Raw genomic sequence first — 15,403 nt, 5'->3', positions numbered from 1 at the left:
GCCTTCTGAGCATTTCCTCGCACTTCTCTCTGTTGGGCCTTGGGCTTGAGGTGCAACTCCTCAAACACAGCATAAGATGAGACTCTCTGGGGACTGGACAGAATGGTGCTCCCTTATCAAGGAACACCTTTTTCTTACAGCAGCTTCTGTGCATAGGAAAAGTGCCTCCTGCAGTGGATTTTGGGTTGTATCTGTCATGCTAGAAGAACTCAGGAGGTTGTGAGCTGAGCTGACTTGGGCTTACCTAGAACGCAGCTTGCCCTGGTCCCAGGGGGTGGTTGCCTCTCTTCGCGAAGCTTCACACCCAACCTGTGCGGCATCCCCCCTTCTCCACACCTGGGGAGGCTGCAGAGTTGGGCCCTCCTGCTTCCCCCCACCTCGGCTTCTAAGTGGATGGAGGTACAGGTAGTCCTCACTTAATGACCACAATAGGGACTGGAAAACTGGTTAAGAGGTGCAGACTTTAAGCGAGTCAGCTCATGACCACAGCCAATTTTACGACCATTTTACGATGGTTAAGCAAATCCAGCTTCCACAACGGATGTTTTTTTGCCAGAAACCAGCAAAAAAGGTCGCAAATCGCTATCATGTGACCACAGAATGCTGGTCGTAAATGCGAGCTGGCTGCCAAGTGCCCAAATTGCAGTCACGTGACTGCGGGGGTGGTGTGATGTGTGATGGTTGTAAGTGTGAGTACAGGCCTTAAAGCACTTTTTCGGAGGCTGTCGTAACTTTGGATTGTCATTAAACGAATGGTCATTAAGCAAGGACTACCTGTATAAGATCAAGCTGCCTCTTGGGTAGATCTGCCTTCAGTCTGAGTGTTTGAAGCTCACAGTAAACTTTCTTTCATGTTGGACTAAGCTGAGCTTTGCTTACATGCTTTTACGCACTACTAAGACTGATTGGTACAACCTGCGGAGGTGAAACCCAGATACCTGGTTAGGTTAGTTTTTCTAAAGGGATGCTATTGGCCCCCTTTCCTGATGCTCCTCTGCCCTGCAAGAAGAAAGAGGTAGACATGGGAGAAGGGCCTGCTAACATCTTTCCCATCAGCTCAGAGTCAGGACATCTCTCCTGGTGCTGGCCAGCCTTGCGAGAGAAGGATGGTTTTGGTGGGTGCTGACGCCAAATGAAGTGCTCAGAAACTAGTCCATTTGTAGCTTTGAACCCCCTTCTGACAAATTCTAAGGCCAGACCTTTCCCTGGTATCTTTTGCCAGCCTCCCCTGGCCTGAAAGTTGTGGGTAGGAAAGGTGCCTGGGTGTCCTTCCAGTTTGTTCTGCCCGCTAGAGTCCCCCATTCTCTTGATGGGGGGGCAGGGTGGAATAAATCTCCAGATAAGAGCAGTTGCTTCCTATATGCAGGAAGGACGGCCTTGTGGCAAATTGCTGGGCCCAAAAAAGGACGGGCATCTGTGGTGGTTCCAGGTGTGTTGTATGTGTAGCGTGCTGGGATGTCCTGTACAACTGGTGGCGTGGTCGGACCATGTGAAGGGCAACTGTGAGGGTGTTGGTTCGAAGATCAGGATGGTTGTGAGCTTGTGCATGGGATTTAGGAGAATTTAGGCTAATCTGGAAGCAAGAGCTAAAGAGGATGGGTTCTCCACTCGCTGCTCTTCAGGCTAATGACTGAAGACACGACGGGCAGTTGAAGGCACCACTCACCGCCTTTATGCCTGGTCTGAACACAGGTTGGACCAGTTCATGCAAGTCCCTGGGGATGAAGGGCTCTTAGGCCCGCAGGCAGTGGGACTTCCTCTGAAGGCCATCTACTGGGAGACTTACGGGCTTTGTGGTGCAGTTGGTTGGCTCCGGGAGAGCAGGCTGCTGAACAGGATGGTCCAGGGGTCCTATTTTCTTATGGCTGAAGAACCAAGGGTAGAGGTTGTTTGGGGTCTGCTTGGAATGGGGTGTGGACTCTTCTCTAAATGGGGAACAGCGGATGCACCTCTCCTAGCAAAATGCAACTGCCAGGGCAGGTTTCTAAGGCTTTGGGTTCAGAGCTGTTTTGGCCTACACAGGGGATCTTACGTAGTTCTTGTCTGCAACTCCTTGAAGCAGGCAAGCCTTTGCTCGGGATCGCATGCCCCCCACTCCCGGACCTTTCTTCTTCAGGACTCAGTTTTGTCCCTGCACCCCCAGCTTCTTCCAGCATCATCTCAGGTCTGGGAATCTAATGATTCCGGGTTCCTGAATGCTGCTGGACGCCCAGATTTATTTTTTATTTGAAATTTGCTTTAGCAACCACAGCCTCTGGAATCTCCTGCGTTTGCACAAAAAGCACACGGTCACGGCCTTCCTGCCTGTGCGTCAAAATGTCGTCTTCCTTCTCACCCTGCCCCCGGGGCAGCGTTGGCCAAATAGGGGCAAGGCCACCGCAGATGTGATGGGGGCGGCTTGCGCGTGGGGAAGATACTTTGACAGCAAGTGTCCGTTGGCAGTTTGGGGTGTCAAGAGAGTGTAAGAACTCGGGGTGTGTCTGAAAGTCTTGTGAACATCTTCAGGCAGGAGATTGGGCTGGATGCTTCTGACCTTTTGCCATTCCTTCCCACAGGCTATGGTGAGCTCAATGGGAGCATCGGTGAACAGGAGCCCTTCCTGAAACCTCCCAGCGCCGGTGACTTGCCCTGCCCGCTTTCCGCGGTTCCCAACGGCGGCCAGCCCTGCAGGGAGCCCGGCCTCGCCCTCAAGCAGACCATAAAGGGTGGCCTGTTTGTCAAAGCTGGGCTGAAGGCCAAGAGCCTCAGCCTGAAAAGCGGCCCGGAGAGAAAGAGCGAGAGGTACTACGAGAGCAAAGCACGGGGGAGCCCGTCCTGGGACAAGGCCGAGACGCACCCGGTCCCCAACGGCATCATCGTCGTCACTGGCGGCAGCCCGGAGTGCGTCGCCAACGGCTGCGTCAGCAGAGGGGCCGACAACGACGGGAGCGGGTCGGAGAGCGGCTACGCCACCCCCAAGAAGCGGAAGGGTCGGTGCAACAGCGGCAAGGGCTGCGAGAACCTGAGCCTGGCACGGGAGAAGACCGTGCCGTGTGGCCCTCCCGCCCCGGCCCTCGTGGCCCCGGCGCTGAAGCTGGAGCCGGAAGCCTTCAAGCCCGATGGCGGGGACCCGAAGGCGGGGCCCTGCTTGGACGGTCTGAAGCCTGCTTGGAAGTGCGAGGCGGGGGGCTTGGGCGCGGGGCGGGGGAAGCCAGGGGTCGGGGACGTGCTCCGGAAGATCTCCGATGCCAAAGTCGGGGTGGCCGGTAGAAAGTTTGAGGAGCGTCCCAAGGGGAAGCACGTGCTGGTGTCCTCGAAAGAGGACTCCTGGACCCTCTTCAAGCCTCCCCCGGTTTTCCCCGTGGATAACAGCAGTGCAAAGATCGTTCCCAAGATCAGTTACGCAAGCAAAGTGAAAGAGAACCTCAACAAGGCCGTGCAGAACTCGGCCCCTTCTCTCTCCTCCTCCTCCTCCTCCTCCTCCTCGTCCTCCTTGTGTTCGTCCTCTGCCGTGGAGGTCCAGGCCTCCAGCCGCCTCTCCCAGGTCCCCATGTCCGCCATGAAATCCGTCACGTCCGCAAACTTCTCCAACGGGCCCGTCTTGGCAGGGGCCGATCGTGGTGTGTGTCCAGCGGGGGTCCAGTCCCTGCTTGTGCCAGCTGCTAGTACGGTCCTTTCGGCTTCTTCCAAATCGGTGTCCCAGGACACCGGTCCCTCCGTGGCGGCTGTGGACCAGCAGAAGTCGAGTCTTTTCATCTACCCCTCAAATATGCACGGCCTGTTCAACGTGGCTGCCCAGGCCGAGTCTCCGTTTCTGGCGACCCAGCAAAACTTGGGGGATATCTTCCAGAACCAGTGGGGGTTATCGTTTATAAATGAGCCCAGCGCGGGCCCGGAGACCACCACCAGGAAGCCGGCGGACAATAAGCCGGCCGAGGTGACCTTTCAAGGGCCCTGCCCCGGCATGTCGGTTTCTCAGGGGGCTGAGACGCCTTCCCCTGGACCCGGCCAGCCTGCGTTCCCCAAGGCTTATGAGCTGGCCAAACGGACTAGTCCCCAGCTCTTGAGTGGCCTCCTCAAGCTGGGGACCGCCGGGGAGGAGAGCGACCTGCTGCTAGAGCCCCACCCGCCGGGCGACCTGCACCAGGCTGAGCTCAGCGGCCCAGGGGCGTGCGTGTTCCTCGCCAAGGACTATAACGTAGACAGTCGCCTGTCTTCTCCCACGGACACTTTGTTAGTCTCCACCAAAGAGCAGAGGTCCCCGTGCGGCCTAGAGAGGAAAGAGAGCTGGGGGGAGTTCGACCTGAGGGCAGCCGTTCTATATCACGTTCAAGGTAACAGCTCTCCAGCTTCCTTGCCTGCCCTGCACCTTCCCCGTCAGGAGGGGCTCCATTTCCCGTCGGCCCCAGGGAACATGGGGAACTGTACTCAGCTTGTGGTTGTTCGGGTAGAGGAGGAGGGGTGTGGACCCTACCCGCCTGAGCTGGCGTTTGGCCTCCTGGGGGTCTGGGAGCTGGGGAGGGCCAGCTGCCACCCCTACCTTGTCCACCCCTTTAATTTTTAATCCTTTTTAAAGTCATCCTCCCTTTTTAAGAGTGGGGGAGTCCCCTTGAGTTGAGTCTTTCTGGATTCGTGTTGGGAGAAAGGCCCAGAAATGGCTGGGGTCCTGCGCAGGGCAGGGGGTGGGCTGTTCTCAGCCCCTTCCCTGCAGGGTGGTGAACCTCTGGGCTGGGATGTTGAGCGGGGTGGTGGTGGAAATTGCTTGGTATCAAAGCACCTAATGGGAGGAATATGACCTGCGTGTCAATATATAATTGTGTTGGGGGTTGTCAACACAGGTGTTCATTGTGCATTGCAACTAAGGGCCTGTTCTGCCCCCGGCAAGGGGCTGTGGGCCTGGGAAACGGGTTCGGGTTGGACCACAGTCTGTTATTCCTGGCCTTTGCGAGGCTGAGCCCGAGCTAAGCCCGGGTGGCCTTGCGAAGAGCGGACCCCTCTTCCTGGCCTTGTTCAGCCAGCAGGATGCCTGCCGAAGTCCTCTCTGGGGATGGGGCCTGCCCGATGGCCTAGTGGTATCTTTTCGTCAGATGCCAGCCACCCACCGGTCCAGCTTCTCTTGATGGTGCAGCTGTGGTGGTGGGTTTCCCCGTGGACAAGAATCAGGCAGTCACTGCAGGTTCGGTGTTCACTCAGCCCCATCATCTGCTGTGGGCCACTCTGCTTGATGGGAGTCGTAGTTCAGCTCACCCAGGAGTGCTGGGTGGGAATGGCAGCTCTCCAGGGCTGGTGTGTTTCTCAGTCGCCTGGCCTCCATACAGAGGTTGGAGTGGCCTGTTTCCCCCCTGACTTTTTTGACCCAGTCCCTCCCTAAGGAGTCAGCTTTGCACCAACAGGTCTCCAAGCATGGCCGGGTGAATTTGTTGCTGAAACAGTGGGAAATCGGCTGGCCATCCCTTTGGGGAGACTTGCTGCGCCCCCCAGTAAGCTTGGGAGATGTTGCAGCAGGGCCGGGTTAAGGCTAGCTGGTGTTTCTCAACCTCGGCTGTTTTAAGATGTGTGGACTTCAAGTCCCAGAATTCCCCAGCCAGCATGTTTGCTGGAGAATTCTGGGAGTTGAAGTCCACACATCTTAAAGAGGCTGAGGCTGAGATACACTGCCCTAAGGGCAGCCTAACAGTGGTGCCCCTCGGTCCTTCCATTGCTTAACTGACAGTAAGACTCAATAAGTGCTGATGGTGAAACAGAAGACTGAAAATGCTGTTTTCTTCCAGGCCAGACCCACAACTCTATTAAATATAAACTTTTTGAAAACATGGTATTTATTTAACACCAAACAGCAAAATAAGCAAATTATTTATTTATAACCAGGACAGTAGAAAAAAAAACATTCCATACAGTACTTTTTAATGTATTTTTAAAGTAACATTGGTATAAGGGGGGAAAATGTTATCAAAAATTTATTGAAAACTAAAGTCGAGTGTGGCAGTGAAAGAGTTAAGGCATGTGCCCCCTTCCCCTGGTGCCCTAGGCACAGGCTGGTTTCCTCGTGGCTGATCCAGGACTGGGCCCCAGCTACTTTTCCCAGAGGAGGACCCCCGTTTCCTTCCCTCAGAGGCTGGCAGGCCCACCTCTCTCTGACAAACACCCAGGCAAAAATGGGAAGACTTAGAAGGATTCCGTTTGGTGTTTTGTCCTCCGTTTTTGAAAGCGTAGCCCTCAGAATCGCAGAGCTATTTGTGGAGAGGGTCTGGGGGCTGCAAGTGGTGCTTCTCCCGCTGGCCCATTTCGGTGGGCATCGCTTGCTGGAAACAGGCTAGAAAACGCGATGCAGGATTTGCAAGAGGGCACCTGGCGGGGTCTCCTACAGAAGGCGGCAGCTTCTGGTGCTCCTTGTCCTCCTTGCTCCCCCTTTCTTGTTCGTGACTTTGGGTAAAGGCCTTCCCCAGCCCCACCCCTGCAGGGGCTCCCCAGCCTTTGTTTGGCTTAGCTGGGAATTGGGGAGTTGTGGGGCCAACGGGCCTCGAGAGCATGAGGTCGGAAGCCTGCGGGGTTTGTGGCTTGTGTTTTGTTTAGTGATTTCTAAGGGGCTGCATAAATCAAACGGGGGTGAGGAACAGGTGGCAGCGGGGCCTGCCTTGTCACCGGGCGCTTTTGGAGCCGGGCTCACGACGGAGCCCAAGTCTCTGGTTTCCAGCTTTGTCAACGTGTCCTGCCATACTGACCCTGTTTCTCCTTTTTGTCTCTGCAGAGATGGAATCGATTTGTAATTTGCAAAAGCGAGGTAAGGAGCGGTGCATGCTTGCCTTAGTCTCCTTAGGAGCAAGCCCTTTATTTATATTTGTGGGGGTTGAGGTGAACCACCAGGGTGGCTTGTCTTGATGCTGGGAGCGGATCTGGCCAAAAGCTCCCCAGCTCAGCGTGGCTTTGAAACCGGAGCTCTTTGGGCCGCCTGGCGGCTGAGTCACCTCTCCTGGGGAGCGTGGGGGGGGGGCGGCCGTTCGGCAGATGCCTGCCGTGCCGCGAGGTCTTTGGTTTGGGCTCCTTGAGGTTCTTCAGTGGAGAAATCCTTCATCCAGAGCTCCCTCGCCAAACAGGGTGGCCAGTATTCCTCTGGGAAAAGACCCAGCGTGACTTTTAGCCCAGCTCAACATTTCAGTCCGGGCGTTCCTTTCTAACATACCGTCTGGGTCATCTTACCCCACAGCCACCCTGCAGGGCACTTTGGCCAGGTCTGGGCTGGGCGCACGCAACGTGCTGAGCCATCCACCTGCTCACAAACCACCCTTGCTGGGCCACGAGACACTCTCTGCCTGCCCAAAAGATGCCACCCGGCTGCAACTGCGCCTTCCGCAGCACTGCTGACAGCCCAGCAGGGCTCCCCCAACGGGCTGGGCTCCCACCCACCCCAACCCGGCCGGGGCGGCAGCTGGACTGTGGCTGGGTTCGGGGCGCTGCTGAGCTTGGCTTCGGTCCGACGCTGGACGGCCAGTTCACGCGGGTCCTGCACTTCCTCTTCCAGACCCCAAGCGGATAATCACTTACGCTGAAGGCCTCGATGGTCCCAGCACCTGAGAAGCAGCCGAAGGTCTCCCTGGGCCCGTGGCGAGCCCCCTGCACCGTCCCTGGAGGGGCCGCTTGGCAGCTCCGGCAGCCCGAACCCAAATCGCAGGATCCTATCTTCAAGTGTGTGTCCGTGTGTATCCCTGTACACACCCACGTAACACAATATATATACTGGGCATGATGAAACTTCACACCAAGTTGGCAGAGACTCCCATGCGATTATTTAAACCCCAGTTCCAAATGTTCAATTCTTTCCCGACTCTCTTTTTTTTTTTCCATTTCATTTTTCTTTATATTTTTTTCCTCTTAAAAGAAACCAGGTGTGGGTAGAGACTTAGCTCGTCCTGGGGCTCTGGGCGTTGCGAGCAAAAGCGTTTCAGGTTCCCATCTTGGTGTTTTTGGGGGCTTTGCAATCATTGGGAACACACTAACCAGGAGGAGACGGGGATGGTTGCCCCCCTCTTCCGCACCCCAGCTTTCTTCACTGGGGGGCAACAATCCTGAATCATTGTGTCTCCCCACCCTGGCCCAAAAAAAAAGTGGAATTTAATCAGTTGCCAAAATGCTGGGTTACACTTTGGGGTGGGGAGTAGAGGCATCGTTTCCACGGAGATGTGTCCATCCTTCAGAACCCTTGACCGTTGGGGTGAGCAAGGTATTTGGGTCCTACTAAGGTATCCAGGGTTGGGGTGTGAATGTGTCTCTGTGCGCAAGATCCAGAGAGAGGCACTCTCTGGAAACCCTTTCCATCACTGTACGCAGAATCCCCCAGGATCAAGCAAAAAACTGGATTTGTTCTGAGTTTTCCCTCCTGCGAGAGGTAGCTGGCAATTCCTGAGTGTTGATTCTTCGCTGCAAAGCTGAAGCCTCTCCTTTTGCGAACGGTATGCGTTGCATGTGTGAGTGCGTGGACCCCCAATGCACATGGCAACTTTTATGGAAGTTAATTTATAAAAGGGAAACAGAACATCCCAGTGCATCTGACTTCCCTCTCGCTGTTCCCCCCCTTCTCCTGGGGTTTGCCTCCCCCCCACTTCCCCAAGCCTGCTTTCCCTCCCTGGTGGTAACTCTGGGCCCCGAGGGCCTTCTGGAGGGTGGGCTGTGCACTTCCGTCTGTCCATTTTTCTTACCCGTTCCTTTTCTTGCAAAAGCCATGTGGAGAAAGGAGAGCGGTTGGCTGGAAACTGGAAACGTTTCAAAGAATTCCTTGGGGTTAAGTCTTTGTTTGGCGGAGCAGGCAGGGTCAGGGATGGGCTTTGGCGCATCCTCAGCTGCAGCCAGGTAGGGCATTCAGAGAAGGGGGTCTTCGGCCTGAGGCAGTTGCCCCCCGATAAGGCAAAAGGCCCTGCCGGGACAAGCAAGGGCTGGCGAATTCTGGGTTGTGCTGCATGCTTTCACAGACAATCCCCAGAGCTGCTGGGCACTACAAGAAATTGCGTTTTTGGGGGGGGGGGAATTGTTTTGATCCCACGAAAGTCTTTTCACAGGGTCTTGATCTCCCAAGGGGAGAGGTTTTGCCACTGTTTTAGACTCCCCCTCAGCACACGTGATGCACGTCCTGCGGCGTTTCCACCCGTAGTGCGTCTACTCAAATGGTTCCTGAGACGATTTTTCCTCCCCTTAGAAGTGCTGCTTTTATTCCGCGATGATTTACTGGCTATCCCGTTGCTTCGACTCCCAAGGAACCGGTTGGGTGGTAGATCCTCCTGTGGTTTTATTTGGGCATCCTGGTGGACACAACTCTTTCCTCCCCTCCCCGAGTGCTTGTATTTTTCTGTGCCCCAAATAGAGCTTAATGATTGTCCTGTAATATCTTCATGGGGGAATTGATCTGTTCCTTCCTGATTATGGACAAAATATTATCCCCTCCCCCATATAAACTTCCCTTGTTTTAAGCCTCCCTCTTTTTGGAAAGTTCTCGCAAAATTCTCTGACAGCTTATTAAACAGAAACACTTCCGTAACCCGCCCTCTTTGTTTAATTTTGTGTTGATGGTGGGAGGGGCAATTCAGTGGAGCTGTGAATGACGTAGCACATGAAAATAATGTATAGAGGTATATATAAATATATATTTTCCTTTTGCTCAAGAGTATTAGTACTGTAGCATAAACCAAACCTGGGCAGAGCTGAGGATGTGTGAATGATGGGAGGAAGGGAGGGTGGTCAGTCTCTCTGTAGGGTGATCGTCGCCTGCAGGATAGCTAGAAACTTGCTGGTATCTGAGGCCAAGATTTAAAACCTGCTGCCAGCTTCCGGTGCTCTGAGCTGGGACTTCGGCCCATTCTTAATGGAAAACAATTGAGGATTTGTGCAATATTCTTTTTGTCCTGCAAAGGGTGTTGAGTGGTAGATGAGATGCCTCCATGCCTGCAGTTTTTCCTGACACTCTTCCCATCCCCCCTCCATTAGTGTTTCGGGAGAGGGCAGCGTACCCACTACAGTCTTGTGTAAATGAGAATGACGTGTGAGAGGTTGTGAAACGCACACCTTGACCTACCTCCCCAACCTGGCACCCTCTGGCTAAATTAGTCTTCAGTTTCCCAGAATCCCAGTGGCTGTGCCATTTGGGGATTCTGGGAGCTTGAACTCCAACAGAGAGAGAGGACCCTGCTACAGAAGACCTCCCAATCGCTCCCCGTCACGGGCGAGTCGAGCATTTGGGCAAGAGATGCTTCCCGTGAAGATGCCTTTCCCCAGCTGCCTGTGGGGATGTGAACTCCAAGACAGACAAAAACGCTGCCTGCTCCCAGCCCATCTTCTGAACCTGGTTTTTCACTTTTGATCTAGCCATTCTGAAAAATAAGCCAAAGCTTGGGAGACCCTTTCCTGGAGGAAGGCGGCCTCTCTCAAATGGTACACTGGAGGCACGTCTGGTGAGAGGGACTGCCTCTTGGGGGCCCAACTCAGGGCTGGGGACCAGGGCCATGCGGTGCAGAAGAATCATCTCCTCAAGCAGGTGGGGACGAGAAGGGGGCATCTCCTCTCCCGGTGGCCCAGAGCAGCAGGAGAGCATCCGCGGGTGAGGGCGTGGGTGTGTGCAGAAGCTCACTCAAAAGCAGAGGTGCCCTTGAGCTGTTGTGACAGTGCAAATCTCCTGTTTGTGAAGAGAAAAGGACTGTGTACTGGTTTTTCCTAGGGACAGGAGGTCACCCTTGGCCAGCGTGTTCCTTAGCCTCCCTCTTCCCATCTCCGTTGAGAAGAAGGGGCTGCCAGAGGCGGGCTCTTGGTGAGAAGATGGTGGCCGCCTCGGCTGGGTCCTGCTGCTGACTCACCTGCCGGGCCCCTCTGCAGGCCACCCTTTTCAGGGTCCTTGTTCTTTCTCAGGTGCAAGAACAGGTGTTTTCTCTCAGGGGGCTGCCCTCGGTGCCTGCTCTCGTGAGACCAAAGTTGCGCTTGACTGAGAAGACCAGCCGAAGGAGGCCAGCCGGAACGGAAGGGCAGCCGAGTTTAGCGGCCTCCCAAGGACCCCAGTGAGCGGCCAGCTCTTGGCGAGGAAGCCCTGTGTTGCTCGCGAGTGCCTCTTCAAGGCGCATGTCAGCCTGCCGCGTAGGTACATTCGGAAGCCGTGCCGCTAGTAGAAACCGCGCGCCGAGTGCGAGGGCTGACACCTACCTCCAACATCCATCGTGTTCCCTGGCTAGGGTGGCAGAACCCAGAGCAAGGAACCAGGGCAGATTTCTGGGGAGCACAAGCCCCTTGGCGAGTGCCGCGTTGAAGGCATGTAAGCGAACTGGGCCAGAAGCCTGCAAGGGTCTCCCACAGCGCTAAAGTGGAGGCCGTTTTCATGCACTGTCCTGGCCCACACGAAGCGGCTGTTGTCTTGGGGGGGCTGGGGGGCGTTAGAGCTGGTAACTGATGAAGCGGGTGGGCTCCCCCTCTTCAGGTAAGGCCGACGGCGGCCAAGGAATCTTGGTTTAGCTTGGGCTGGGATCTGGGGTGTCTTCGTGGTAGGAAAATAGGTTTTTAAAAGTGGAGCAACTCCATAGGAACATTGGGTCTCTGTCCTGGGCAGGTTTGACTCCCATCCTCCCCCATCAGTGGTCCCAGGCTGTCCTCCTGCTGAAAGCTCTTTCGCATCTCTGCACTAAAGTATTCCTTGCTTACGTGTCTTGTGCCTTTTTGTAGTAGGTGGGTGGTTTTTTTTTTTAATGTTTAAGCTGCTCCCTGCCGTGTTTCAGCCCTACATAGTAACGGCTTGGCCTCGTCTTTATCCAGGGACACCTAATTTTCAGCCTCTTGGATTTGCTGCCGTGATGATTCACCACCCAGAAGTCTTTTGACTTGTAACCTTCGTAGCTGAGCCCGATGCGAAGTTTGCATCCTCTTCTTGTATTTCAGGACAGGGTCCAGCAGTCCAGGAAGTGTGTGTGTGTGTGTGTGTGTGTGTGTCACGCGCTCCCGTGTGCTTGTTCTGAGGGTGTAACACCACCCAGTTCAAGTTACTTGCAGGTTGGTGGATCTGAGCTCTTTTTGGAGACCTTAAGCAAGAATGGAGCCTATCTTTGTCGACCAGGAATGGGCAACATGGTGCCCTTCAAATGTATTGGATTGCCACTCCCTAATCCAGTGTTCTTCAACCTTAGCAACTTTTAAGATATCTGGACTGCAACTCCCAGAATTCCCCAACCAGCCGGGAATTCTGGGAGTTGAAGTCCACACATCTTAAAGTTGCCACAGTTGGGAAACACTGCCCTAATCTCTTGCCGCTGGCTGGCATCAAGGCCTCCCCGACGTAGCCCATTCGTTTGGTGTCCCTGCCTGTTTTTTTTTTGTTTTTTTTTTAAGGAGAAAGCAGAAAAACCACCTTGCATTTAAAGTAAGATTGGGTGCATGTGATCTATGGTCAGTGAAATTAAATGTGAATCCCCAACTGTGTATTCTCTCTTTTTTTCACAGCACACATACATACTTCATAGGAGCTCAGGTGTGCTGGTGTCTCTTGATTCCTGGTGCTGGGTGCTAATGGGATGTTGAGAGCTTTGGGCATCCTTTTTTAATGGATGTTGCGCACTAGAGATTCACAGAAGCTGAATGGGGAAGGCATTTGATCCTTAAAATACATTAATAAAACCAGAGCCATTGCGGGGGTGGGTGGGGGGAAGGAACAATTTGTGAGTCATTGATTGAACCATCCTCTATGTGGTCCGGGGCCCTTTTATTAAAAGTGCAACCCTTTACTTTGAGGGTGGTGACTCTAGGAAGTGCATTTCTCAGTCAAAGCTTGTATGTGTACCTGTGTGTTAAGTCAAACCAAAAATTGAGGGCACCTTTTCTCTCCCAAGAACGGTTGCTGATGCTTTTTGTCTCTCCCGTGTGTGTGTGTGTGTGTGTGTGTGTGTGTGTGAGCGTGGTGGTGAGGCCAGGGCTCGGTTTAAGCCAGCTTTGCACACAGCGTGGCTCCCTCAAAGGCCCAGGGCCGGCTCACCTTTTTCCTGCACCTCTTCACCGCTTCAGTCCTGTTCTGAATTATAGGCAGGTGACAGATTTGTTTGATTTTCCCTGTGCTAAGCTCAAATTCTGGAAAGTTTGGCTTGGTTCACCAGATCCAGACTGTCCATTTTATCCAAAGCACTGTGGGGAGGGGGGGTGAAAGAAGGGGGAAATGGCCTTTGCAGACTTGTGTGCATGTGACCGGCGCCCCCTCCCCTCCGTATTAATGCTTCGAGGCCAATGCATGGAGGGAGACAGGCACTGCCTGACCGAACCGCTTCCTCTCAAGGGCTGCTTGGGCCATGCCTCAGGACTGTTCTGAGTTCCTGGTCTTTTCCTCTCGGCCCCCACACCCACAGCGCCAGACATGGCTTGGGGGGGCTTTGGGAAGCTTAGCTTCACCTCTTTTCCCCCTCCCTCTCCCTCCCTCCCTCCCTCCCTCTCTCTCTCTGGATTAGCACTAAACCCGCCCTTTGGGTCAAATACTTGTTTGATTGTTCTGGATTCAGGGGTTGTATTTTTTGCTTGTAGCTTTTCAGTGGTTTTCCGGGTGCCCCCGTCCCTCCCCCCCTTCAGGTACATGGAATCTGCACCTGATGTGCTTCCTCCGTTTGACAACGATGGGCTTTCAGGTTGGCCCAGATTTTCCTTGCCCAGGGGGTGGGGCATGGGGTTTGCTTCTAGCTACTCCAGCGCATGCACACACACACACCCCCGTCCTGCGACCAACTGCGCAAACTCAAGTTGCTGTTCTTTGCCAATAACGGGGCGGGGGGGTAATAGGCTGTTTGCGGCAATCTCTTCCCCAAGAGGAAAATAAAACGGTGGTGGCGTGCTTGGCTCAGTGCCAGATTTGGGAGGGACAGAGGGTGCATCAAAGGTTGGCAAATGAAGCTCCCCTTCCTGGCTGGGGGAGAGGTGGTGAATTTACTTCTTCCACACTCCCCATGTTTTTTCTAGCTGCAGAAACAAGTTGTGCTTCTCAAACTAGCAAAAAAATGGAGGCAGGAGGGAAGCCAAGAGACCCAGAGGCCGGGTTTTCGGTGCGGTGCCCTGGGTTCACCACCGGACAGCCTTGGCTTGGTGGGACTGTGATTTGGGGCGTTGCGTCATCCCAGCCAAAGGCTGAATCCTCCGTCTGTTGGGAGCCATGTGGGGAAATCCTGACCCAGTTGAAGCTCTGCAGGGCATTTACTTCAGACCAGAACCGGGGAGCCAAACCTCCTTCCCTTTTTCTTTCCTACTTCATTTTGAATTCTATTCCACGATAGTGCTTCAGTGCTTAAGTTAACCACCCACCCCATTTTTATATATATTTTAATGAAGAAAAAAAGTGGGCAGAGATGTGTGTAGAACAAATAAATTAAAGAGAGATGCTACATAATGTAAAATTGTTGATTAAAGAACTAAGTTTCCATGGCTTTGGCTCATGTTTCCTTAATGTTGGTTTCTTCTCCATTCCTCAACGCCTTGCATGTCATCCAAAGCACCGTTTCTCGGCCAGCCAGCGTGGGGAATTCTGGGAGCTGATGTCCACACCTCTTAAATTTGCTGTGGTTGAGAAGCGCTGGTCTGAAGAGATGGCAATCTGTCGTGCCGGTCAGGCCTCCAGGCCGCCATTTGCCCACCTTGGACGCTGAAGAACTCCTGCGTACCAGCTGAGCCCAGCAGCAAAACTGGCATTTGCCCTGGCTGTCTTGGGAAGGAGCTCCTTGTCCCTTGTGTGCCCTCAGCAGACATGGAGTTCCTGGCTTTGGTTCATGTGGGAGGGCCCCCCACCCATTCCCTGCAGTTTATAACTAGCCAACTTTGCTATCTTGGGTCAGAGACTGGAGCAGAACTATAGGCCTGGACATAGGAGACCCAGCCGTGCCGGAGCCCAGGCACCTACTCCGGTGGTCAGACGCCTGAGGTGGACTGGGTGCGGGCCTGTCTGCAAGAGGGGAGGTGGGGTTGGCGTGCTGGGCAAGGCAGCTCAGGGTGCCTAACCCATCCCATGCTCCAGTCACTCCTCTCCCCAGCACAGGGCTGCAACTGGGGGGGGGGGCAAGTGGGGCGTGTGCCCCAGGCGCCACGGGGGGGGGTGCGCTAAAATGGGTGCGGGATCCATGTTTGCCCCGGGTGACAGAGACCCTAGTTGCGGCCCTGCCCCAGCGTTATGGGAAGCCCGTTCCGTCCTCCCCGCCACACTTAGAAACTCCCTGCTCCAATTCCAGCTTGGGTCTTGTTGAAAAGATTCGGTGGGGGGCGGTGGAAAGAGCTTTACAAGCCAGGCAGGGCCAGCTGGCTACAGAGGGCAACTGTCTGAATGGCAGAAATGGGGAACCTGCCCTTCTGTGAGCGTGGGGGACGCTGGGGGCTTCCTCCCAGAATTCAGTTGAGAAGGTCCGGCAGCTGCTTTGAGATTGCCAAAGTCTTCAGAGTTGGATTT

General features: G+C 54.5%; 1 protein-coding gene across 1 annotated transcript in view; it reads left to right on the top strand.

Annotated features, from left to right (window-relative positions):
* Positions 1-9,508, top strand: part of NUFIP2 (nuclear FMR1 interacting protein 2) — a 30,794-nt gene extending 21,286 nt beyond the window's left edge. Inside the window, exons 9-11 of the mRNA XM_063294510.1 lie at positions 2,556-4,313; positions 6,728-6,760; positions 7,499-9,508. Of these exons, the coding sequence (XP_063150580.1) occupies positions 2,556-4,313; positions 6,728-6,760; positions 7,499-7,551 (1,844 nt within the window). The 3' untranslated portion in view covers positions 7,552-9,508. The remainder of the gene's footprint in view (positions 1-2,555; positions 4,314-6,727; positions 6,761-7,498) is intronic.
* The last annotated feature ends 5,895 nt before the right edge of the window (positions 9,509-15,403 follow it).

The sequence above is a fragment of the Candoia aspera genome, chromosome 1, assembly GCF_035149785.1.
Source record: "Candoia aspera isolate rCanAsp1 chromosome 1, rCanAsp1.hap2, whole genome shotgun sequence".
Taxonomy (NCBI): domain Eukaryota; kingdom Metazoa; phylum Chordata; class Lepidosauria; order Squamata; family Boidae; genus Candoia; species Candoia aspera.
The sequence above is the reverse complement of the archived record's forward strand: the minus strand, read 5'-3'. Positions and strand labels throughout refer to the sequence as shown.